Consider the following 26,760-nt stretch of genomic DNA (forward strand, 5'->3'; position numbering starts at 1 on the left):
ACTTGCAACTCCCTGACTTACTACCTCTGTGACCTTGAACAATTTGTTTAATGTCTGTGAGACTCTTCTCTAATCTGCTAAATGGGAGAAATAAAAAACTATTTTATAAGACTACTGTGATACGTAGATGAAACATTGCCATCAAAGACCTTAAAAGAATTCCTAAGAGATATTAAGTGTTCAATAAATGTTAGCTAATAAGTAAAAATGTCTCATTGCCACCTCTAAGAAACCCAAGAATTAAAGCCTTGCTTTGTTTCCTTAACTCCATGGTCTACAGCCAAAGCTTTTTATGCTCATGAGCAAACAGAAAAGTGCCCAAATAACACCTCAAATCTTTGAAAGCCAGTTGGGCTTGAATGGAGATGTAGGTCAAATTTGTTTCCAAGTTTCATGGATTAGTGCTAATTGTCCCAGGGTGTAAGCCTAATTTTGCCCATCCATAAATTACTCCTTCACGTTTTTGGTGTGGACCTCAAAAGGCAATCTAACTTACATTATTCCAGATGGATTATTTCACATGCAATTTAGAAAAATGTGGAAGGAAAAGAATGTAATATGTAATCCTTAGAAAAAGAATTTATAACAAGATTATAAAAAACTTGATTAAACATTGGATTTGGTGATGTCTAATGCTACAATGCCAAATATAGGACTTCCCAAGTAAGTGAATTCAGGACAAACTGCTCATTCCCTGGACCTTCTCATTCACTCCACCCCTCTCCCTTTCGAGACCACACCCTCCCAGTCCCTATCATTTCAGCCATCTAGCTTTGACCACTGTATGGCCCGAAGGTCAGGGAGAGGGTGAGCAAGAGGCTGAGGGAGAAACCCCATGCTCCATGAGCGTCCAGAGGACCACAGACACGCAGGAAAGCATACTAAACTGCATCTTCATACATTCCAAGAGTGAGCTCCTACAGCAAATTGCAGGATGACCATATTTTTGCTTTATCATGGAGTTTAGAGTCAACTATTCCATACGTATCTTAACTTCTAAACTATTCGGATCTGTTAGATGGTGTTAAATCACCATTGGGCTTCCTTGAGAATCCCAAATTACTGATGCTAGCAGGGTCCTAAGAGATCATGCATCCTAATAGCTCTTAATTGGGGAATGGAACAGTAGGAGGTGGTATTTGAGAATATGATAAAAGCCAGAAGCCCTCTCCCTAGTTAATGCCCTCTACACACACACACATACACACACACACACACACACACACACACACACACACACACAGCAGGGGGGCGGGAGGGGAAGGGGACAAAGAGAAGCAAAGGCACAACATTTTGTGTACAAATCTCAAGTCTCCAAAAATCATCCAAGATTTTCCTGGTCGTCCACAGAGCCAGACTAACCTACTCCAAATTTCAAAACATACATACATACATACATACATACATACATGCATACATACATACATACATACATAAATACAGCTGAGGCACACCTGGATTATAGCAGAATTAAGTGACTTGTTCAACAAAATGCATTTGACAAGCTGAGACCAAAATCCACATCTTCTGACTCCTTGTTAAGTGCTATTTCTACAAGCAGCTTCCTTTCCTGTCTGCTATTATCTTGGTGGTAAAGGGTGATGCCTGCCTGCTTCATGGAGTTCTCAGATGAAATATTTACTAAAACTTTTGCACATCATAAATATTTGCACAACATACTTCCCCATAAAACGTTAATGCTTTCTATTATTTCCAAACTAACAGCTACCCAGGAAGTAAATTAGGCAAATTAATCTTTGGTGTACAATTCTTAGATTGTGTACTCAGACTTGACTATGATAAATACAATGTAGCTACTGCCCAAACAAATTTTTTATGAAATACTGACAAAGGCTTAAGTTAGAAATATTTTTCCTCAGGAAAATAAATGGAATAGGAAGTGTTCGGGTTTTAGGTTTTTTATTGTGTGTGTGTGTGTTTGTTTTTTTTTTCTTTTTGGTTTGGTGTTTGGTTTTCCCAGGTGCCCCAAATTAAACTAACTCACTTTCTGGCTATCACTCAAACTGAGTTGACTTTGCTACTGCTTTCCCAGATCCTTCTAAAAACTACAGGATTTTGTTCTGGCATTTTAATCAGTGATTAACTACTCCCTTCTTTTTCCTGCTGGGTTAAGTAAGATCCATATGCCGGGTGTTGTAGGGAATTTGTTAGGCCGTAGATCATAGCTGTGGTGCAGGACGGGATGTGTCTCAAGGGAACTAATGAAGCCATAAGGAATGTAAAGAGTCACCGGGTTAAAGCCACATTAGGACAGCTGTTAAGTTAATGAGGGCCCTGCTTCGGAGAAGAGGTCACTGTATAGAAAAATATGAACCACTGTTTATTGGTTTGATCCCATGTCCTCTGGAAGTTAATGGGCCATTCTTATTCTCTGACATTCACTGAGCCAGATGCAAACACCAGGCTCTGTCCAAGCCGCATGGGCTTGAGATTGATTCTGTCCCCCATCCTCGTCTTCGGCAAAGGCAAGAATGAAATAGAGCAACGCTGAATGCGCTTTTCAGTTTTCCATCACTCTCTTTGTTTGATTTCTTTAAAAATCAATATTTATTGTTTGAGTCTGAGTTATCTTAAGGACAGACCCAGCATGTGGGCTTGGCCAGCCATGGAGTATGGAGACCAAATCCTGGAACACAGTGGGCACTCAATAAAGGTTGCTGAAAGAACAGAGACTGAATGAACTGACCTTCACATTTAAACTGGGTAATTCTAGGATTAACTATTTAATCCTAGAACTAAAAGCAAAACATATTTGATATATATAGTAATTGTGGCATTAGTACATGTAATATTAGGTATACCATATATTATTAAATAATGATATAATACTTAGGTATAGATATTACCATGATGTGTGGTCAATTCTGGGAAGCAATTCTGTATCCCAATGTAACAGGTAGAGGGATTGAATAGTACCAACTGGAACCTACACTACACATCTAGTGACTCTTACCTTCACTCCCCTCACCTCCACTATCACAATCAGTTCCCTACATTTCAGTTCTAAGTACCTTTCATCACCATCCTTCCCTTTCCATTCACACTGCCACTGATGGTTTCATACCCACAGACTCCCCACCTATCACATTAAGTGTGAGTGTCCTAGCCTGAAACCCAGGCCTTCCACAAGATGCCCTCAGAATAGATTTCCAGCCATATTCCTTCCTGCCACTGACCACTCCGTACCCTCCAATCAAAATGAACTATTCTCTGTTCCCCCAACATGAGTGAAAATGAAAGGTCGCCTGTATATAGCTCAGGTGCTTCCAACTCTCTGTGCTTTTTGCTCATATTACTCCCTCTTACTAGTATGCTATCCCCACCTGCCCTGTCCAATGAATAACTATCGCCTCAAAAGTCCATCTGAAATCTCCCTTCTCCATGAGCCTCTCTTGTTTGCTCCAACAATATCTCATCCTTTCCTCTTCTCAGCTCCCACTGCATTTTGTCTCTTATGATACTAATTGCATCTGCTTTACTTTTAAAATTATTTGTATGTTTACTTTATTATCCATATTAGGTTGTAGCTCCTTAAAAGACTTGTCTTAATTCACCTGAGCATTCCTCAACTTTTTTAGCACAATGATGATCATATGAAAAGTCAAACTGAATAAGACAATCCCTCTGACTAGGCTCTGAGCCTAGAAGAGGTTACTGCTGTAAAATTCTGTAACAGCAGAGGGAATTAGGTACATATGAGGAAGTACTGATCACTCGAGACCATATCAGCTGACTAGTTCACTGCTGAGTTCCCAGACTCACTTTGACTATGAAAGTTAGGTATCTGGGAATACACAACATTTCCAAATAAGATAACTTAACTTCTGGGATAGTAAAGAGTTCCAGGATACCCTAAGACATTTGTAATCTTTCAAATGGTGCTTTACTACCATGAGGGGAAAGTTCATCACTAATGAGTGGTGAAAACATTATTCTATCACTCAATAGAAACATATTACACCAAAGAAGCCTTTTCCAGAGGGTGAAGAGTATAGCTGACTCTTGAACAACACAGCATGGGTCCACTTAGAGGCAGATTTTTTTCAGTAAGTGCCTGTAGTGTTTTTGATCCGCAGTTGGGAATCCTCAGATGTGTTGGACTTGAGTATCCTTGGATTTGGGTATCTGTGGAGTATTTTGGAACCAATGCTCCATGTATATTGAGGGACAACTAATTTTTTCAGGAGTCAAGAGTTATATACAGATTTTCGACTACTCATGGGTCAGCGTCACTAACTCCCATGTTGTTCAAGGGTCAACTGTACATCTAAGAGTTCAAAAGATAATTCAAACTGTTCTTGGGATAATATAGATACTTGAGATGCTTCCAGACAATAAAACCCTTAAAGGAAAGGAATTTACCTTATATACCTTTGCATGTCATCATAATTGAAAGGTCGTGGAGAGGAAGCATATGGAATCCAAATGCCTACCACTAAAAATGTATAACTTAGGGATAATAAGAGTACCAATCTAGGGTTGTAATGATGAGTAAATGGGTTAATTCATGTAAAACACTTAGAACAGTACTTGGCACAGGAAAAAAAAACACTGAAATTGTTCTGCTATTATCTGTGTACCACCCCCAAAGTCCAGATAATGACTGGTACATAATTAAGATTCCTGAAATGATGTGTGAAACATGAACTGACATACTTCTGTGTGTTTTCGCTGATACAATCATACTCTCCTAGGAATAATAATCAAATTCTAAAAGAAAAATGTACATTTTCATAAATACCAAAAAAAAACACACTAAGAATTCAAAGGAAGCAAATTCAATAGATCAGATTTTAAAATGCGATCTGTAAAATAATTGTATCAAAACAATACAACAGAAAAGAAGTCAAGTGTATCCATCACAAATTTAGTTGGACTCACCTACCTATTAAGAATTTTTTTTCTAAAATCCTGCTAAATAGACATACCTAAAACAAAAGAGATGGGGAGGGGAGGAAGGGTGAATCAGGCAAATTCAAATAAAAAGAAAAAAGAGGTCATGATGCTGTTATCATAAGGCAAACTATGAAGAAAAGTCATTAGAGAGAAAGGAGGGAATTTGATAGTGCTCTAGGCTACAATTCACAAACTGCTATTGCTAATATATCTATTTTCCTGATTTAAAATCTGCTTTAAAAGGAGAAAAGACCCTTTTTTGTTTCCTGCCTGGATTGAAGCAGGACGAGGGCATGGCGATGGCAGTACCTGCACTCGGGCCTCGGTGAGCTTTGCCCTCTGTGCCAGCTCCTCCCTGGTGTAAATATCAGGGTAGTGGGTTCTCTCAAAGGCACGCTCCAATTCTTCCAGCTGTTCTGCTGTGAAGGTGGTTCGGCTCCTGCGTTGTTTCCTCTTTAGTGGCAAATCGGGTTCAGAGTCAATGTCTGAGCCTTCATCTGACTGGGGTGCCGAGGCTAAGAAAGAGCACAGGAGGGGGAAAAAATGATAAAATGTGGATCATAATTCAAGTCTGCACAAGCCATAATGATTCAGATCCTAAGATACATTCCCAATGTCGTTCATGGACACCAAGCCCCTCCTTGAGGTATTATATTATTAAATGGCATTTAATCTCTTCCACTACCCGCTCTTCAAGCCCCCCAGGTAGAAATAATGGCAATCTGCTTCTGTCATTCAAGGTCTATTATGAGCTCTTAGAAAACAGGGACAGGACTTATTCCATTTTTTATGACCTTCATCCTTAGCATTTAATGGGTCACTTAATTTATGTCTAATGAATGAGTCACATTTAATTTGGTTCCTGATAAACTTCAGCAATGTTTGCAACAGGAACTCTGTTATTTTAAATAAATATTTATTTTAAATCAACTTAGTATCTAAAAAGGCAATAATAGTAAACTATTGCAGGATTCCTATAAATGTACAGGCTCCGCCTCTCCTCTAAGAAAAATCACGTTTAAATATCTCATTGCCACTGGGAAATGCTTTAAGGAGGATTTAGAAACTGTGACTACAAATCTGAAGAATAAATTCAGGAAGAAGCAGGCGTCATCTAGTAAACTGTCCCTTAACTGAAGCTCAGAGTCTGGGCCTCTGAATGGTGGGTGGCTGCCCAGGATTGCTGCCTCATTTGAGGAACTCGGTGCAGAATGAAAATGCGGGACCCAGCATTCAAGATAGCAACAACAGAGCATGAAACCAAACACAGAGCCCTTCTGAAGGCAGGGCCTAGGGCAGCTGCACAGGTCAGTTCCTAAAGCCAGCCCTGCTATGGCCTCCTCCCCACCCCACCAAAGCTTGAATTTGCCTGGGAAGGAGACCTTCCAAATTTGTGTGTGGGTTCTAGGAAAGGGGAGAAGGTGCTAGGAAAGGGGAGAAGGTGCTGGGAAATTAGATAGGAATTCGAGTTAAGGATGCAATGTGGTGTCTGTGAGCTGTGACAGAGCACCTGTTGGCCTATGAAGCTTCTGAGGTTTGAGGTTGCACCAGACACAGGGCTCTGGGCAGGAGAGCAGCCCTGGACTTTGGGCAATGGCAGAGGGCCGTCAGAGGCTATCAGGCAATAGACACTAAGTATAGTACGGGAACCGGAGCATCCTTGCTCCAGAGCACATCCAAACGTGCTCTGAAAACTCCCCGAATAACTGGGGGTTCCTCTGGAGAAGGGATTGATGTGTGCTCTCAGCAAATGAGGAAGGAAAGCCTGAAAATTGTAGATAATTAATGTCAATGGCAGGGTAAGGCATTTGCACCCTCAGTCAGGTAGGACCTGGGGAAATGCAGGTGGTGTGAGAAGCAATGTGAAATGTAATGTCTCCTATGTCCTTCTCTTTTGTCTTCAGCTCAGACTTAGCTCTGCCCTACGGAAATCTAAACTTTCATTCTACTTTAGGATAAATTGTATCCTGCTCAAAAAGGTGCATGTCCAAAATAACCCATAAATGTAATTTTAAGTTTTCTAACAATTTAATACTTTTTCATTTTATTCTTATTCAAACACTGAAATTAAGAGAGTGAATTAATACACATGACAAATTTTAAAGAGTAAATACTTGTGCATAAAAGCAAAATAGAACTATAATATACACAGCATCTACTGTGTTAGACATTGTGCTTGGTTTTTCAATTGTTATCTAATTTAATAGAAAATGGTATAACTTCATATAAACTCATTATTTTAGGACATTTTAGGATTAACTTTAAAAAGAAAACAGGTTTTCCTAAAATATGGGGATATTTTAAGAGTATTAACATGCAAAGAAATATGCCATGCATTGCATTGTAAACTTCCAAAGCTCCCAATAAAACTTGCATGTGTATGTGTTTAATAAATATGAGCCAAGTTAAAAGAGCGATAACTGGTGCCTAATTGTAGAGCAGTGTTTCTCGGACTTTCAGAGCATCACAGTCATCTGAAGGACTGGTTAGCACAGATTGCTGTCCCTTTCCACAGTTTCTGATCTGTAGGTCTGGGGTGGGCTCTGAGAATTTGCATTTCTAACATACTCCCAGGGGATTTATGCTAATTTTACTGATCTTAGATGACGTTTTTGAGAACCACCTTTATAAAATATTCTAGATTAATCATTCTCTTCCCTCTCAAAATTCCCAAATACAGAAAATATTGCCTGCCACAATTTACAAAAACAAAAATTGCTTCCACATACATATTTTTAAATTATAAATAACATGCGCCCTCAAGAAACAAACTACTTATGTCCCCCAGAGGACAATAAATTTCCATAAAATGTTTTCCTTTTATGCTCTGTGTGAGGATGTCCTGACTTTCCTTTTCCATGTGAAAGCAGGTGAAAACTCAACAGCATTTAGTGACGGCCCAAAGGCTTCCCCCACCTGTGAGAACCTTATGTCTTTGCTTGTACTTTCTCTTACTGTGACCCCATTAGGATAATAGTATGTGGAAATTTTCGTGTTTCCTTTGGGAGTCTCGGGGGCTATTAAATCCTCCAAAGTAAATATGATGTGCCATGCACTGTCAGGTCAATTAATCAAAATCGACTCTGGTTCCTGAAGAAAACGGAGCTGCTTAGTGCCAGCAAGAGCTCATTCTGAGGGTCAAGACCACTCTTCCACCTTCACAATCAACATCCCCCAGAATACAAACTCGGGGAGCTCAAGGCTCATCTCTACCTTGTTCACTGCAGGAAGCCTGGGAACACAGTAGTACAATAAGTACAGATTGAATAAATAAATGTGCCAGGTAAAGGTTAAGTTTTGAGCTAACACTGATTTCTCTGCCACCCTTATATTCTTAGGTGGATATTCCACTTATATGAGTCTCCCAACATCTTTTTATATGAGCTTTGAGGAGTCTGTGAATCCTCTAAAATTATTTGGAAATCCTCGTAAGTATTTGCATAGCTACATTTTTCTGGAGAATTAGTATCTTTTTAAAAAAAACAAGGATTGTGATTTAAAAAGATGAAGAACCACCAACAGTGGGTGATTAAAATGATTCAGACTATCTAAGAGTTTAATAGGACAGCCTACACCACCAAAAATAAAATTTTCTTTAATGAGCTAACTAATTACTCCTTTTCTTTCTAGGCTGTTTACTCAAAAGCAATCCAAAAGTTGCATTTAACTAGGAAAGCCCCCACACCACATCATTTCAAAAGATACGGTGGAAATAATTTTCCTGATTTTTCTGGTGAAAATTATCTGAACCAACTGGTTGTTTTTGGCAATACGAAGCCACAATTTTGCAAGTTAATTCTAACTTTTCCCTATCTGTAAAACCCAAAAGGATGTGGGCTTTAAAATATGTTAAGTCAGCAAACCAAGATTAATCTACCAGCTAAGAAATACTAGCTATTTCTAAAGATTGAAGTAATACAATTCCTTACATCACTCAATAAAAGTAAAATTCCTTATTTACACATACTCCCAGGGACAAGATCCATAATACCCTGAATTTGAATCATTCAGTTTTGACCAAAAACAAACTTAAAACTTAAATCCCATTTAATAGCACAAAAGAAATCATTCCATTGAAGTTCATCTATTTCACATATTCAATTTTACTCGATATTAGAAAAATTAGAAACTATATAAAAAGTAACCTATCTTGCTAAATATTGACCAAAGATTGCTCAACAGAAAGAAATTATATATTTTTTTAATTTTTTTTTCTGCACAGAATATCTAATGCTATGACATGGAAATTGAAAGAAGCGTTATCAAGACAATTATCTGGCCCTAGCTGGTTTGGCTCAGTGGATAGAGCATCAGCCTGCAGACTGAAGGGTCCTAGGTTCGATTCTGGTCAAGGGCACATGCCCGGGTTGTGGGCTCAATCCCCAGTAGGGGACGTGCAGGAGGCAGCCAATCAATGATTCTCTCTCATCATCGATGTTTCTATTTCTCTCTCCCTTCCTCTCTGAAATGAACAAAGAAATATTTTTTTCAAGACAGTTACCTGAGTAAGTAATAAAGTGATAGGATCTGGCAACTAAATTAAATATAATATCTTGAGTAATATAATCTCTTGAGACTATTTCTACTGTCCACCCTTAATATTAAGGGGAGATTTTTCATTACATTTATGTTGCTTAATCATATTCTACACATGTCCTCACATAGTTTGCTTTATTATCCATTAAATAGAAATATTAGTCCCCTAATTTCAAATTCCAGAGAAGTTCTCATTAGAAAATCCATATCAATATATAATATAAGGCCTTTTGAGTGGAAATTTTATTGCTTTAAATTGCAAACTGCAATCCATATTGTTATCAGACTTTGAACATTTTGACTGTTACCAAAATCCCCTCGTAATCCATTCTCTGATTTATACATTAATTTAACTCTGCCACCAGTGAACCTGAAGCAAACCATACCTAGGGGATGACAATTTCTCTCTCTTCCCCAGGTTAACTAAACAAAAACCCTGTGAAGTAAATGCTTACCCCATTGTACAGGAAAAGGAAACTGAGACTCCAAGAAGTTATTCAGGTCACATAGTAAGGGAAGTTAAGATTTAATCCAGGTCTAGGGGATTTCATAGAACATATCCTCTTTCTCTCTTCCAACCTGTTGTGTCCTAAACAGGTATGGATTTTCTTTACCACACACACACACACACACACACACACACACACAGTCCTTTTGAAGAGAAATACCAGAAACAAACCAAAACAGGAATTCCAATGTAAATCATTTAGCTAGGTGCCATTATTATTCTAATTTGTCTCAAATTTCCAAAAACTTCCTAGAATCAAATGACATATATAGACATACAAGTTTGATCAGTATTATATACTAAATCAAGCAGTTCTTCTAATTGAATTCAACAAACACTTATGGAACTCCATATATCCAAGAAATACTTACTAAACAACAATAAAGTGCTAATAGATGAATTCATTTGCCAAGATAATTAATGAATTTAAGAAATCAAAGTAGTCCATCTGACCATTAGCAGTCTCTAATAAAAATCAATAAGGTCTTAAGATCTAGGGGCAATAACATACTATTGTTCACAAACAGTTGAATTGATCACTCATTTTGTACTTTATTAAAGTCTTCTCTCTCTCTCTCTCTCTCTCTCTCTCTCTCTCTCTCTCTCTCTCTCTCTGTATTAGAGACATCTTAGTGAAAGGATATCAAGAGTTGTAAAGAACCTCATACGTGTTTTGAATAATATAACATTTTTACAGTAGTTTCAGGTTTTAAAAAAATAAGCAAAAAGTACAAAGTTTGCATATTCCTCCTTTCTTCTCTCCCTCTCCCATTCTTTCCCTTATTATCAACTTCTTGCATTAATGTGGTACTTTTATTACCCTTGATACACCAATATTTATACATTATCAACTAAAGTCCATAGTTTACACCCGGATTCCCTCTTTTTGTTGGACAGTTGTGTGGGTTTTAACTAATTTATAATGGTATTTACAGTTCGCCACAAAGCAATTTCACTGCCTTAAAAATACCCTGGCTCCATCTATTCACTCTTCTCTCCCTTGTCGCCATAATGTAGTTTCAAAACTTTAAAGTGTACAGTCAGTGTTTAGGGTATTTACATCCATCTTTCAAATTCGTTTTAGATAAAAGTGAAGGACTACGTCACTTGAGATCTGTTGAATATTCACAACTTATTCAGCAGGAACCCCGGAGTGATGACAGGGAAATGCCAACTCCCACCAGGTGCCTGAGTGTTTCTCTGCTCTGTAAGCAATTCCATTTCTTCTAGCGCAGGCTAATTTTAGATCTTAGGAGCCGCATCTTTAGTTTTCCCAATGACCTCACATTAACTCCCTGGGATAACCTTGGGAAAATAAACATTGTCAGTTTGAAAGGTGGGAGGGAGGGGCAGAAAACAAACATAAGCAACCCCCACAGAATTACAAATTCTCCCTTCGGAAACCAATCAAACTGGGAGGAGAAGGCAGAGTATTACCACCAGCGGAACCAACCGTGAAGTTTAATTAAAGAAGGAATTACAGAATTAGAGAGTATGTCTATGTCCGTTAACCCTTGGTGACCTCTTCCGTAGCCTCCGGAAGTGTTCATCCTAGTTAGCGCTAATATACATGAGATCTTACCTCCGTTTTATAGGGATTTAGTCACGTGGATTTCTGTAATTATTGGTTTCCAGACCAATATCATTCAGAGATGGGAGACAGGCCAAAAATGGAGAAACAAAATAATTCACAAGCATGAATCTGGCACATTGTCTTTCTTCCCAGCAAGACCTTTCATTTGAATAATTAAAGAATCAAAACATGACAACCATTTAAACTCTGTGCTTGCCCCAGATATAATACAATGCGATTTACAGACACGGAGGAGGTGGGGGGGGGGGGGTCTCTCTGCGGGGCGTCCAGGCTGAACTTCCTTAGTCATCGTCATTTACTCCTCTAAGACGGCCTCGGAGCAGATCGGTGGTCTTTTCCTCTGTCCTCCTCTTTCCAAGCTAAACCTGTCAGCATTTTTACTCAAAGCTGTGCTCCGCTGATTTAAAAATAAATAAATAAACAATCAAAATCGTTCCCGAGAGGTCCCTGAGGTCGTTTCACCCTGAGTCTGAGTTTAAAGGTAAATCACAGGCAGAGGTCATCTCGAAGTTTGAGGCACCTACGTGGCTAATTGCAGAAGGTCTCCTGTGTTTGTGAGTCGCACAGATCCACACGCAGGGGACAATGGGACAGCTCACTGTGTTCTGCTCTGAAGTGGCCCGTTTACACGGAGAGAGACGTGAATGACCTCTCCCGTGTTTACTCGGGTGCAAGCCAGGAGGAGTGAGGCAAGGCTAATATTCCCTCACAGGCCCCGAGTAAATGACAAATGACATTTTCCCTTTGTGATCTTTGGGATTTTTGTTGACTTATTTGGAGGCTTTTGTTGGATCCCAAGAAATGGCCTGTGGCTGAAGCCTATTCTCCCGATTTCCACGCTCCATCTGTGGAATCCATCAGCGGGGCATTTACCCTCATTCAGAGCTCTGACACCTGCCTGGCAGGGAGCAGCAGACACAAAGAAAGCCGGGGCGGATGAGAAAAGGGAGGTTGGTTGGTTTTTTTTTGTGGGGTTTTTTTTTTCCAGAGGAGGGGGGTGGGTTGAAATGGATGCACAGTAGGGGTTAATCCAATCCAGTTGAGAGACTTCAGCACCTGGAAGCTTCTCTTCCACACTCATTTACAGGCTGAGAAGTGACCGGTGACACTGTTTCTCTGTGGCTTGGAGTTGTATAAATGTCGAGAACAGAAAAAGAGATACACGCAGACAGGAACCAGCCCAAGCGTTACAACCAAATCCTCAGGTAGATGAGGGAGACTGTGCAGCGGAACAATCTATCAAGTAATCAACTGAACGTCCCAGAATTCCTAGCCCAGAACTCAGATTTCAGTGATTGTTATTCTGTTAGTTGATAAAGTAGGAAAGATGGATTATAACCGCATCAGTGGTCCTTCTGGGGGGGGGGGGTCTTGTTTTGTTTTTATTGCCTCTGCATTTGCTTATGAAAATGTGATTGCACAACCATCTTTAGCAAATGCCATAAAGGGAGGAGGGGGAAGAGAATGTGTGGCAAGGAAATTCTGGGCTTTCTCCCGAAAGGTGCTTTTAAGAACACTAACCCGAATGAAGGCCCTCCAGCCAGTTGTGGACTCCGGTCCCTGCCCAGCAGTCCCCACTGGGGGCTGGAGAAATGTAACGCTATTCCCCTCCCCTCGACCCAAGCCCTTCCCTCGGAAACCGCCTTCTCACAGCACGGGGTCATTAGAAGGAAAATAAGCTCCTGCCAGGTTGGTGCTAATCAAAATAGCACAAATAAACCCTGACACTCAACAACTCCCCGAGTGCCTGCTGCCCTGGGAGGGAGTACAGATTGGTTATGAATATGCCCGGCCGCAGGGCCAGCCCGCCGAGGCCCGCCCGCCCCGAGCTCCTGGCCCGGGAGCGATTGAAATGCACAGCGTGGACCGCTGGTGTTTATTTCAGATAAGCGCGGCCTAGCGGAGGCGGGCAGGACCCCAGGCTGCCTCCCAGGCCCCCAACACCCCCGAATCCTGAGGTTCCAATAACAGACCTGGAGGTGGGAGCGGGATTTCTATCCACGTTATATTGGAAGCCTTTCTCTAGCAGCCATCGCCTTACTATCTGTCACTTAAAAGGCCTCCTCTTGTAACAACAAAGCTAAAAGTAAAAAAAAAAAAAAAACAACAACAACAACAACAAAACAAACACGTATTTCTCCTTCGTCCTCCACGGCAGCTCTGCGAGTGCTTATTTTTTGTAGCAGCATTCACTGGTCTGTTTACTTTCCCCTTCACTTTCCCCTGACCCAGCAAGGTTTTGCTTAAGGAGCCACAGAATCCCAAGCAAACTCAGTGCCAGCACCGCCTTCCGAAGCCTTCACAGCGAAGGGGGAATGGTCCTGGCTCTGGGACCCTGACACTGACCCACATTAACCCAGCGGCCTCCGAAACCCTTTATGTTGAGGCTTCCTTTGCAACAAGGATCCCTTTTACCCTGTGACTCTCTCTCTCCTGGAGCAACGCTGAAGTCCCACTTCCTTACCCCAGCCCTGCAAATAATTTCTACGTGCAGGTTTTTCGAAAGAGCTTCTTTACACTCCATGGTAACCGCCACCAGAGCATTTCAAAGAGAAAAAGAGAGGAAAACCCCAAGAAAATGTGTTGCTATTCAATTAGGGAAACTGATTAGTTCACTAATTAATCAGCTAACGGCTTTCTAAGAATAGTCTCCCATGATAAGAACTTTCTCCCCTCAAGAGCTTAAAAGTCAGTCATAATTAAAGTGAGGAAGGGAGGTCCCCAAGTCGCTGAGAGCTGTAAGCCGGGTTCTGGTTTCTCGGGGTGGGATTGGCTTGCACGGGGCAGAGAAAGGTAATTTGCACACTGAAGGGGAACAGGAAAACAGTAGTTCTCCTGAAAGGAAAAGGGCCAAGTGACTTTTATTTACAATTGCCAAGAGAGAGGCTATTATTGACCATATGCGCCACAATTGCCCCTCTTATCTCGGGCTGGCCATCATGTCCTCTGGGAGCTGTTAATGAACTGGGTAATTGAGCTGCTGACATGTGTTACCAAAACAAAACAATAGGAAGAAGAGACAAATGAACATTTTATTTGCCAATCAGAGTAGGTTCGGCTTTTCACGGAGCCGCGGCTAAGTAACTGACTGAATACATAAAGCAGTGCATTGAAGGCAAGCAGATGCAGACACAATAATAGTTAACTGACAGCTTATGGCCCATCTGTGCTTAACATTTTGTTAAAGAAATTACTTGACTTGCTAAGGAGACAAATCATACAGCTGCCCCAAGCGCTGCGTTATAAGACATAAATCGTTCGCCAAACTGTTTCATTCTGAAAATGACAATGCTTATTAACAGTTATGTCGGGACATTTTGTGAGCACAGCTTGACACAGTTATTACTAAAAACATGACAACTCATAGATATTCGATGGAATTGAGTTGGGGGAGGGGGAAATCAACACAGTGCAAACAGTTTGAAAGAGCCATAGGCATTTTTAATTGCTCATGATTCAATATGTGCTTCTAAGATGTTATGAAGGGGGGGGGGGGGGGACGATGAAATAAAACAGAAGATCCTGTTCCATGTAGTAATTATGGACCTTCTTCCATTTTTACCATATTTCTTCAGAACTGCAGATTATTAGAAATGCTCTCATCTGGGCTGGTCTCATTCATTTCCTCAAGGCTATCAGAAGAAAAACTAAGTAGTTTAAGAAATAATCGTATCTGGCCACTTCGCTTTCCCAAACCTTCCTCTTTTGGAAAAATATTTATTTAATAAGGAAAGAAAACCCATGTTGCCAAAGACTACCTTTATGAGGAGATTTAGCTTATGTTTTTGTTGCTGCATCTGAATTAAAACCACACTTTTTTGATGTAAGTGTGCTGCATCCACTGCGAACAACTTATCTCTGAAAATTTTTCTACGGAAACTGGTTAACCAGAGGCAGAACACAGCTCTCTCCAAGCCCTTCTTGTGACGGTCCCTTTTACATGCTGGGCAAAATTAAGTCAATAGTAGTAATGGCGATATAAGAAAAGCTGCTGTTCGCTGGCTCCCTGACAGCTTCTGATACCCAACCCTGCCTTCTGTGTCCCTTAAGTACCTTTTCTTTCATCTTTACCAAAACCCTATTTGGAGGGGTATTGTTGCCCCCATCTTACAGATGAGAAAAAAAAATGAGGCCCAGAGAGTAATGTAACGTACCTGCTCCATGAGAACTCGGAGAGGCTACCCAAATACAAGATCGAACATAACAAACATGCAATCTTATAGACATTCATTTGAGGAACAGGACTGACCTGGGTTGGAAGAAAAACTGTGACCAATATTGTCACGTCTTTTTCTTCCTGGTCTACAGTGCCAGGACTCAGATGTCACAGCCAACCCGGTAAATCGGTTGTGAAAACATGACCGTAAAGGTGGTTGGTGAATGTGAAAATTATGGTACCTACAGTTACTAAGAACGAGTTCTGGCTGTGAAACCTAAGCCTTCGCTGTGTTTGTCGAGCTTTAAGTGCGACACAATTAGACTCGTGACACAATTGCCACAGACAAAGAACCACCCTGCCTTCGACTTTACTTTCCACTATCGAATGTTGCGCTATTGTGTGCATCAGTCATTTTTAAAGCCAACAAGTAAACCAAGGCTCAATACATAAAAGAAGTAACAAGTTACACAGAGAGCCTCTCAAAAACAAAAGAATGCTTTTGCCACCCTTGCTAAGTAAGACAAGACTACCCAAAACACACAAAACCTAAAGCTCTATCCACAATTACACTTTGCCAGGATTAGCATGACTGGAGATGTTTGGAAAATAGAAGGCAGATTTAAGAAGAAAGTTAAATACTACCCTTTTTGTGCCAGAAACCTACATAAGGAGGTAAAAAGATACATGATTAAGAGACCTGAACTACCAGAGCGAAGTATTTACAATATGGCAGATCATCGGAAAAAAAAAACAGCCGTAACCCAGAGAGAGCAGGTGGGGTTGTCCCAGATATTCCATCTTTCAGTAAACAAATTTTCAATCCCAAAGATGTGGCTGATATTGCCCTTGGTGCCATGGATGCAACTATGAATATGATACGGAGCTTAAACTTGAAGTAAAACTCAAATCACCTAACTCCCACTCCAGTGCTCTTTCCACTGAAGCAAAGGACCGTATCCATCTACGGAAGATAATCCGGCCATGCCCTGCAGCAACAGAGAGATTAAATAGCCTCTCAAGGCTGAGAAACCTAGATACATTATTTACTAACAGAGCCACAGATCCTGTGAGCCTGTGATCTCTAATATAGAGATCAAATTAATACAGAATTGCTTTAACTGACACCTCCCCCATGGCATTTCAAGACTGTTCTTTGCTTTCCGTGTTCTGTTGGGTTCCATAAGGAAGAAAAGGGGCAGAGCAAGGAGTTTGTTTTGAAAATCCAAATCTTATCTGGCTCAATTATTGCTTGTTGGGAGATATAGAAAGAGGTAATCACTGAACATACATGAAAGAGAAAACTCTCCCTGGAGGCAACAGAGAAGGCTAAGCTTAACTCTCACTGGCAAAGGAATTAGTAGCAACATCAAGGTCAAGGTCATCAACAGAAGTCATTCACGGGATACCTACTGTGCGAGAAGTGCTTCTCTAGAGGCTGGGAGGAAAAGGATAATAAAGAAAAGAGTGTGGTTTCTCCCCTTCATCATGCAAAGGTATGAGGCTCTGGTCCAGGAGGCTGGCTTTCTGATTACTGTCATATCCCACCAGAGGATTCTGGGAGTAATTGGCAAACTGGTCGAGATGACTAATCAGATGATATGAATGATTTATCACCATCCTTGGATAGGGACAGCTGCTTTTTGAAATTTTGTAGGGTTTTTTTTTTTTTCTCTTTGTGTCTAAGCAACAGTCACCATTGAACTGAGGAGAGGTGATACCAGAGGTTTGGGCAAATGAAGTTGTATGTCATGGTGGAGACCGCTAGCTCGGAAACAGGTGGATCTACTCCAAATATCCCCCTGTCCACTTCCTCTCTGATTGGGGGCAAGATGCCTAACCCTCTCAACCAGTTTGTCATTTGTAAAATTTTCTTTAAAACATCTGCTTCAAAGGCTGGTTTTACAGAAGGAGATAATTTGGAAAGCACAGAATGTATCCCAACCAAGAATGTATCCTCAGCAAAGGTAGTCCCCTCTATTTACATATCATCCAACCCTATTAGGCATAAAGGAATAGCATGAAAATATGTTCCTTATAGTCTAAATCTAAAAGAAGAAAATGATCACCAAAGCGTTAAAGATGTTTGTAGAAGTTCCCAAATTTGTAAAACAAGGGCATCGTCCAATTTCCCATCTGCATCTTCTTCTGACAATCCTGCCCATAACTAGCCAGTAGAAACATATTCACTTACAAAGGATATTCAGCTCTTGCTCCTTATCAATTTCCCTTTAAAAATCAAAAATATAGGCCCTCTACTCCTCCTGGCCCCAGACACATGTCAGTGCTGTGGGATCAATGATTAAGTAAATAAATTCTGTGCTCCTAAATACCTCAGAGCCTGGATAAGAAGGCTGAGCTTAACAAAATCAGGCAACAAGCCTAAAAGAAATTCAGAATACTTGGCCTCTCCTTTATGCCAGCATTCACTTTGGTTTCCTTGGGGAAGAACTTTGAATATGTTTGCTTGGAGGCAAATTCTTATCTTCTTTTATGTCTACTGATATGTATCAATATAGACAAAATGAAGTACGGTTTTGAGCAATTCCCTATCTGATCACTTTGTTGAGTGTCAACAGCCAATGAGGATATACTGGGGACCCAACTCAAGAAAAAAATATCAAGAATTTCTTCAGTAGCAGGTTTCTGCATGAATTATGCAGCCTTGCTTCTTCCAGTTTGCTAACATATACTTGTGGAAACATTTCAGTGTGCAAATATAAGCATTTGCCCATCTCTATATATGAGGACCAAGATAAGTGACATATATTCTCATTGCAGTCCCATAACACAGAAATGTAATTCATTCAAACGAGCATCAAAGCTATTCTCATACAGCTTTCTCTGTACTCTCACAATAAATAAACCACTGTTTTAAGAAAGTTTGTCAAAGGCCTGAAACATCAGAGGTAGTTGCTCTTACTGATTATTCCTCCCAAATCCTCATCCATTTCTAACCAGGCTGCCACTAAGAAAGAGGGGCACTTCAAATGCTTTCTTCTTCTTGATAGAAGAAGCCAGAGCAGGATCAATGTGTGAATGTCTGAGCATAAGACAGTGTGTAGAGAGGTTACTGGAGAAGAAAGCCAACAGAAGAAAACCAAGTGAAATGCATGTAATTGCAGGAGGAAAAATTAGAAATATATCGCTGCTTAAAATATTTTTCCACTACTTGCTATTGATGTTCATGTTTTGTGTTAAGTGTGCTGCTTAGCATAGAATTTTAAAAGCTGGAAATCATTTAAAAAATCATCAAACCACACTTGACCTTATAGATTAAAAATAATAATAATAAGAGTTTCAAATGGATAAAATGATATCTCTATCATCACCTGGCTTGCTGGGGACAGAGCTAAATTTCAAGCCTAGATCTTCAAATTCTGAATTTTGGTTCTTTGCTCTTTATCACACTATCTATTTGCTTGAATTTTGAATTTTCTGTGGATCTGTGGGTGAACTGACTTCTATTTTCCAATCAGCTATGGTAGCTAGAGTTCTCCTTCCACTGATAGACCCACTGAATCACAAAATTAATTAAGCAACTTGGACTCAAGATTGAGCCCAGAGGAAAAACACAAATAAATGTTTAGCATCTCAACCACTCTATGTACATCTAACTATGGTATGAGGCTGTTTTCGTTTTTGACTTTTAAAATTACTTACCTCATTATATATTTAAAACAACTCTGTGAGACATTGTTGTTCTTGTTTTTAAAATGAAGTTGACACTCGAGTATTTAAAAGGACTTGCCCACAGTCTCTGCAAGCCAATTAGGTGTCAGAGTTAAGTAGTTAACCACCAGTCTTCACGCTAAACATTCATAAAATTATTTCTAGATCTATTTCTGAATATCATTCACAAGTTTCTTCACTCAAGAAGCATAGATATTCAAATATTGATTACTAGTAAGCAATATTTACAAGAAATAATAATTAACATATCTCTGAGTAAATCGGCTTTAAGATGTAGAAACAACTAATGTGCAGTTGACCATGTAAACAAAAACCTGCTAAGAGTTCACCATGTGGAATTTTTTAAATATATGTATTTTTATTGATTTCAGAGGGGAAGGGAGAGAGAGATAGAAACATCAATGATGAGAGAGAATCACCGATCCGCTGCCTCCTGCACGCCCCCCACTGAGGATCCAGCCCACAACCCAGGCATATGCCCTTGACCAGAATCGAACCCAGGACCCCTCAATCCACAGGCCAACACTCTATCCACTGAGCCAAACCAGGTAGGGCTACCATATGGAATTTTAAGGTTTCATTGGGCTGGAGCAAATCTCCTCCCAGAATCCCATGTGCTTGCCAAAATGGACAAAGGATTGGTCATATCTTAAATCTGGCATCCTAACTCACTGTCTGTTCTACTTCACATGCCCTGTGTGCCCATCCTTATACAATGCCATGCCTAGGTCTCAAACCCAGTTGCACAAAACCTTCCCTGAATCTCCCAGGCATAAATAGTCCCCTTTCTCTGTACTGTAGGAGCGCTTCATATTTTTCATACATTCAGCATTTTTCCTCTTAATTGAACTATTGACTCAACTTTCAGGTCAACTCTTTTGCTACAACACTTATTTCTCTGATTGAGCGCTTCCTTGAATTTATATAAGTATAGTTGTGTGTCCCAGTGTTACTTTTTCATTTAAAGGGTCAGTCAGAGGTCAGCAAAGCACTAGTAAGTTCATACAGACAAATCTAACAAATGCAAACACTGCCTACTGAGAGCAGGTTTTGAGGGGACTTGGTTCTCTGCTTGCCAGTTGAGTAGTTTTGCAAGCAAAAAATTAGAGGCCATTCTAAGAGAAATGGCTTTGTGTCGAAGTTTAACATTACTCCTGTGATGTTGAAGAATTCAGAAAAGAAGAGAAATTGACTGATGGTGTCATGACTTTATCACAAAATAAGGGAAGAATAACTGAGAGGAGCATGGAGACCATTCCACCTCAATTTTCCAGAGGATTCCAGTTTGGGAGGCATCCATAGGCAATAGATAAAAAGACCCTTTCTTGGCTTCAGTAGCTACTAATGAGAGAAAATATGTGGAAGTGTTTAGTAAAGTATAACATTCACATAACATACATGTTTTTATCATCATCATCACCACCATCATATTGTAGTTATTTTTATAGCAGATAATTAAACACTAATTGAATAAACTTTATTGAACAATATTAAATTAAAGAGGAATTCTATTAAGCCTTTCACTTTCTACAGAAAATAAAACTATAAGTGTTTGAGGTTCTTCTCTGATAAGCTTCTCTAAAGACACTTGCCCCTCTTTTTCTCAAACTTCCTGATTTTCGTTTTATTTGCCAAAATGTTTCCTTGCATTTATTCTTTACTTGTATCTGAAAAGTGGCTTTATTCTCATCTGATATCTTTTAAATATGACATAGGGTCTTACACAGTTTTACCCCAAATGACTCATTTGGGACTAAATTTCTTTATATTTCTTCACACGTTTCAATTATCTCAGCAGTTCTAACACATAATCATTTTAAGAAATATTTATTAAACATGAAATTTTGAACCGACTTTACCAAGACTCCACAAAATTGAAAATACACATTTGCTTTTAAAGGACCGCCTACCCCATCACTGTCTTCTAGAAGTGTTCCAATGTGTGGGTCTAGCTTACCTCAGGTGAATGCGAAAGGTAAGCAACACACCTTCACATATTTGGCTGCATAACCAGCAGTTGCCAACAGAATTCTAATAACAGAATCAACACAAACATAGCATAATGCTAAGAAATACAGTAATACTTCCAAATTAAAGATATGAAGGTCTGTACCAGAGTCAGCTAAATACTACCCACTGTCTGTCTTTGCATGTCTTGTGACCTAAGAATCGTTTCTACATTTTTAAATAGTTGAAAAAACATTTTTAAAAAGAATAACATCAACACATGAAAACTAAAATAAAATTTATTGGAGCATAGTCATGCCCATTCATTTATATATTTTATGGCTACGTGCTACAAAGGCAAGTTGAGTAAAACCAAAAATTTTCACTGCATAGCCCTTTACAGAAAAAAACTTTTCCTGGTCTATAGAACAGCACCATTTTATGGCTACTTATTATGCACCACGTACTTCATCAAGCATCTCTACCTGCTCTCATTCATCTAATTTTCAAATTAACACTATATTATCCCCATTTTACAGATGAAAAACTGAGGCACAGAGAGAGTTACATAGCTAGTATGGAGTGGAGGTGGATTTTGCATAATATCTTTCTCTTGTTAAAATTCGTGTTTATGAATTCCAGATTTCATAAACCCCACATTTCCAAAGCCCATCACAACTATCCTCATCCGAGGGCAGGCAAAACTCTCATTTTTCCATAGCATGATGCAAGTCCCACCGCCGGTGCAGTGTGATGGAGGGATGCCTCATCCAGTCTCTGCTGCAGTCACTGCCCCATGTCAAGGTGTGAAGAAAGCCAGAGCTATGGGGGATTTTTCCAATGAGGGCCCACATCTCTGTGATACTACTCAACTTCATACAATAGGTGCCAAATGTAACTCATGGATTAATTACACCCCAGTACCAAGCTACTGCTCAGCCCACAAGGAGATAGAGAACCAGGACACTCTTTTAATTGGACAAGTTTTCCAGGTGGCCTGAAGACTTCCTGCTGTGGTTGTGTTAGCTTATTATTGACCCTTGCTTTGATTTCAGATTCTTGAATTGTCTTGGATCTCAGTGCCATGAACTCAGCGACCTCTGACATGCACCTTTGGCTGCCCCGCAGAAATGCTAGAACCATAGCATCATCTAGCCCCCAATCCTAGGCCCTGATGCCCCAAACACCATTCCAATCTTCTTCATCTAAATGGCCACCATCATGGCAGCAAATTTACCTATTTGGAAAACAAGGAAGCTAGAAACAGGACAAAATAAAAAACTGGTATTCCATTCCCAGGATTCTCTTCTCAACCCAGACATTCAGTTAGGCAAGTTACCTAAACTGTATGGCTCTCAGATTCCCCATCAGTAAAGAAGTAATAATAATCCACAGGTGATTGTGAGGAACGAATTCACTGGACATGAACAGACTTTAGAGAATGTGGACTAGAAATATAAAATAAAAATAAATATAGTGGTGAATTATAAAATGTATATCCTGGTTTGACATTAGTATGATAACTTTCTCAAATGCTAAAGGCATTTTGAGGTGTGAATCAGGATCCAAAACTTCATGCTAAGCAAGACCCTGTCTATATGAATAAATCCTACATGGCACACCACCAGAAACAGCAGTAAAACAGTTTTCAGGTTACAGAGTATATAACCTACACCATACATATGTTTAGGTATATGTTTTCTTTCCTGGAGGGAAAAAAGATCGAAGCTTGTAATAACCTCATCACAAAATGTATCTTTAATTCTGCATTCATTTATTCACCAAATGGTTATTTAGTGCCCACACTATGTCCAGTTCTGTGCAAAGAAGAATACCCAAACAGGTGAACAGAACAGAGTTCAGTCTAGCAAATATCTAATTTTAAAAAAGAAAAAAATCTGACATCCAATCTCCAAGAAACGCCAATTGCAAATGTTTTTTTTAATGGAGCGTTTCACTTTAAGTTTTCAGTCAGACATGGTAGATGGTCAACCAGATAACAGTTGGATTTCTAATCCCATTTTGTGTTCAGTGGCTATGTTATTTGCCTGCGGGTGAGGGGGAGTAGCTGTAACAGTCTTTTTTTTTTTTTTTCACCTTACATTCTGTCAGTCTTTTCTTGCCTATACTTAGGTTGGTTTTGTTGTACTGAAATACACATGTCTGTTCTCACATGATTCTTCCTGCAGTACTGTCCAATGCTTCAGACATACCAGGTTAGCCTGAAGGACTGAGATTCAGGGTCTCTAAGATGTCCAGAAAGGCCTTTGGAAAACTGGGTTTCCCAGAGTCTCTGAGTATTATTTTATCACAAAGGCATCTCTGAGATCCATCTCTGGGTCTACCCCTAAATTGATGTTTCCATCCAATGCCATGGATGCAAGAGAGTTCTGTGGCTGGCTAAGACCACTCAAAGATCTCTTAGAGATCTTATTTTCTTACCACTCCACAGAAATAAGTATGTCAAATCTCAGTTAATATAATATGTTTAAGGTTTATTTTATCATAGAATCTCCTATACTTAAGGTTTACTATGAAACTTTCTATTCTCAATTCAGTCAGTTGGGCAAGTTGCAGCATTAATAGAAATAGGGAATTTACAGACGTCAGTGGGAAAAGAGAGAATGAATAGTCTTCAAAAACATGAGTCATGGGATCTAAGACTGAAAATGACTGTGTAATCCCACACTAGGGGTATGTGGTAGAAAATGGCCTCCCTCCTACATATGGTCAAGGTGTCAAGGACATGGGAAGAGGGTATCAGGACTTCCTAAGTGGAGAGTCCCCATTAGGTGATAAAGTTTTAGCATTACTACTCCATAGGGATTCCCTCTAGAAACAGCTGCATCATGATTACCTGAGGTGTTTGTTTAAAATGATGATTTCTGAGCTCCACCCCCACATCAGCAAAATCAAAAGCACTTGATGTTGATCCCAGAGATATTCTTTTATGCAAGGAACCCAGAAATGACCTGTAACAATACTAATACCTACCTAGCATTTACCATGTCAGTCAATTTTACATGTACAAGCGTGGGTTCTCTTAAGTGTGACTCCTTGGTTCTGTGAAGTTGGTGAATCACTGGGCTAGATTTTGGAATAAGATGCACAGAGTCCAATCCCGGATCTGTCATTTTCCTAGCAGTGTGGCCAATGACAGAGAACTTAACCTCCCCAAGCCCAGGGAATTCCTGGGCAAAACAGGGGTGGTAATTCTCACTTTGCATGGTGTTGCGATGATGAAATTTCAGATACATACAAACCTAGTAGACGGGCACTAGGACTCCTTGGTGAACTGACAGGGTGCATGCCATCTCACAGTGGTCTCGGAAGTGCATTCGAGGAAATGTCCGCACTTGAGCAGTCGTGACACGCCCACTCATTCTCTTTACTTGCAGGTGGGAAGCCTACCTTGAGAAAGAGCAATGCACCCCGTATGGATTGTGCCAGCCCCTGACCTTGTAAAGCCTCAGAGTCCACGGATTCTTTTCTTCCTTCTGGGGTTGGGAGTGGGCCAGGATCACGCACATTCCAAGGGGCAAACTGGCTGGCAGGCACATCCTCTCAGGCATTTTCAGAGTTTCCATGAAGAACTGTCTCTGCTCATAGAAAGCCATTCTTCCCTCCAACCAGCCCCAGGACAGTGCTCACCGTCGCCTGCCATTCCCTTGATCCCAGCTGGACCTCCTCCCGGTAGGATAATGCCATCCCTGCCTCTCCAAGCCCCCTGCAGCCCTTCCTTGATCCCCTCCCTGATCTTTCCCTCTCTGGCTTCACTCCCACAGAGACAATCCCCCAGGCACAAAGACCCCCAAACCTCCTCCGGGGCCCTCAGCCCTGGAGACAGGGAAACTGCTCTTTGATTTCCCTACTGCAAGGAATTCACTTGCCTTTACTTGTAGCCTGGAAGCTCATTTTCTCATGAATACAAAATTAAATACTGTGCGTAACAGCAACATTTAAACTAAAAATCTTCAAACTTCCTTTTCCTGAAATCAGACAGTGATTAGGACGATGGTATTTTTAAAGTGACGCTTCCACTACACAACCTGTTTTAGGGAGGGTAACCTGACTCCATCAAATTCAGGCATTGGATTTGATGAGCTGGCTCCCCATTTTGAAATGGTACACGGTCCCTGACAGAAGCTTCTTCTAATGGACAGATGTGGCCACCCACACTAAGCTCTGGCTCAACATGCATCATTCATGTGAATTCTGCAGGTGTGAGAGCCTTTTGTTTATTATTAGGCAAATTGAAGATAGTAAATACAACTAGTAATATTTATATGCTGTATAATATGCTGGTAAAATCTAGAAAATAGTCCCAAAATGGGCACATGCAGGCAGGCACACCATGCCACAGGTGTGTGGGTGTGGGTGGGTGTGTATGTGTGTGTGTGTGTGTGTGTGTGTGTGTGTGTGTGTGTGTGTAAAAACTTCCACATAGATATACATTTTAAACTGTCTACACTTCACTTACATTTCTTCAGGTGCCTTTTCTTAATAGGGACATGATACATATTTGTTGAAGAAATGGCTCCGCATTTTCTAGCTTTCAGATCTGATCTAATTCCTCACACTCTTTGCCTGACTATTAAAATTTTCACATCATAGTAATTCAGGAAGTATTTTGTTTCCCTTTTAACTCATACAGCCAAACATAATTATATGTTTAACAATACACTTACATGTTTTAATAATCATACTGTTATGTTTTCATAATCACACTATGTTCTAATAATACGTTTTTATGTTTAAAACTATGCTAAAACATTTTTTGCCTCCATGGCCACCAGATAAATTAAAACCTCCACAGCTTGTAAATTTTCAAAAAATCATTATTTGGTGGTTTTTTCGGGCTGATTATGGAGATTCCTGTTCTCAATGACTCCCACTGAGACACTGACTATTTTCTGGACCTTGTTTCAAAAACATCCTTTGTTTTACATAGAGAAAGTAATCGAATTAACTACCTGTCTCAGTTCATCTGACTGAAATGTCCTCCTGCAATATTATGCTAAAAAAACAATGAAGACTTGTGAAGACTTGAGGGCTCTTTGCAGAGATCAGCGACCAGTCAGGGCTGCCTGAGGCTCAAGGCTTCTCAAGGCTTGTGGCTGGGCAGGAAATGGCCCCTTTTATGCCCGGCAGCAATCCCTGGCCACCACTGAGTCCCCTGCCTGGCTAGGAGCATTCCGTCTGGCTCTGCTTGGGGACATCCAGACCGGGACAGAAGGAGCTTTGTAAGAGGAAGGACAGCAAACCCTCCTGGGGAAAAGGGAAGAAGAAAAGAGCCTCTTCGAGGAAGAGAAATATTCGAGAGACACCCTTCCATCCTAAAATGGACTCACATTTCATTTGCTGTTAAATCAAATTAGGACTAATTATATCACACTATCCAACTTTGTG

General features: G+C 40.2%; 1 protein-coding gene across 1 annotated transcript in view; it reads right to left on the reverse strand.

Annotated features, from left to right (window-relative positions):
- The window catches only part of PAX3 (paired box 3), a gene marked incomplete at both ends in the record, with an annotated part of 87,287 nt that overhangs the window by 22,791 nt on the left and 37,736 nt on the right, over positions 1–26,760 (reverse strand). The window contains one exon of the mRNA XM_079783121.1: positions 5,227–5,432. Within this exon, the coding sequence (XP_079639247.1) occupies positions 5,227–5,432 (206 nt within the window). The remainder of the gene's footprint in view (positions 1–5,226; positions 5,433–26,760) is intronic.

This window comes from Cnephaeus nilssonii, assembly GCF_951640355.1.
Source record: "Cnephaeus nilssonii genome assembly, chromosome: 10".
NCBI classification, from domain to species: Eukaryota; Metazoa; Chordata; class Mammalia; order Chiroptera; family Vespertilionidae; genus Cnephaeus; species Cnephaeus nilssonii.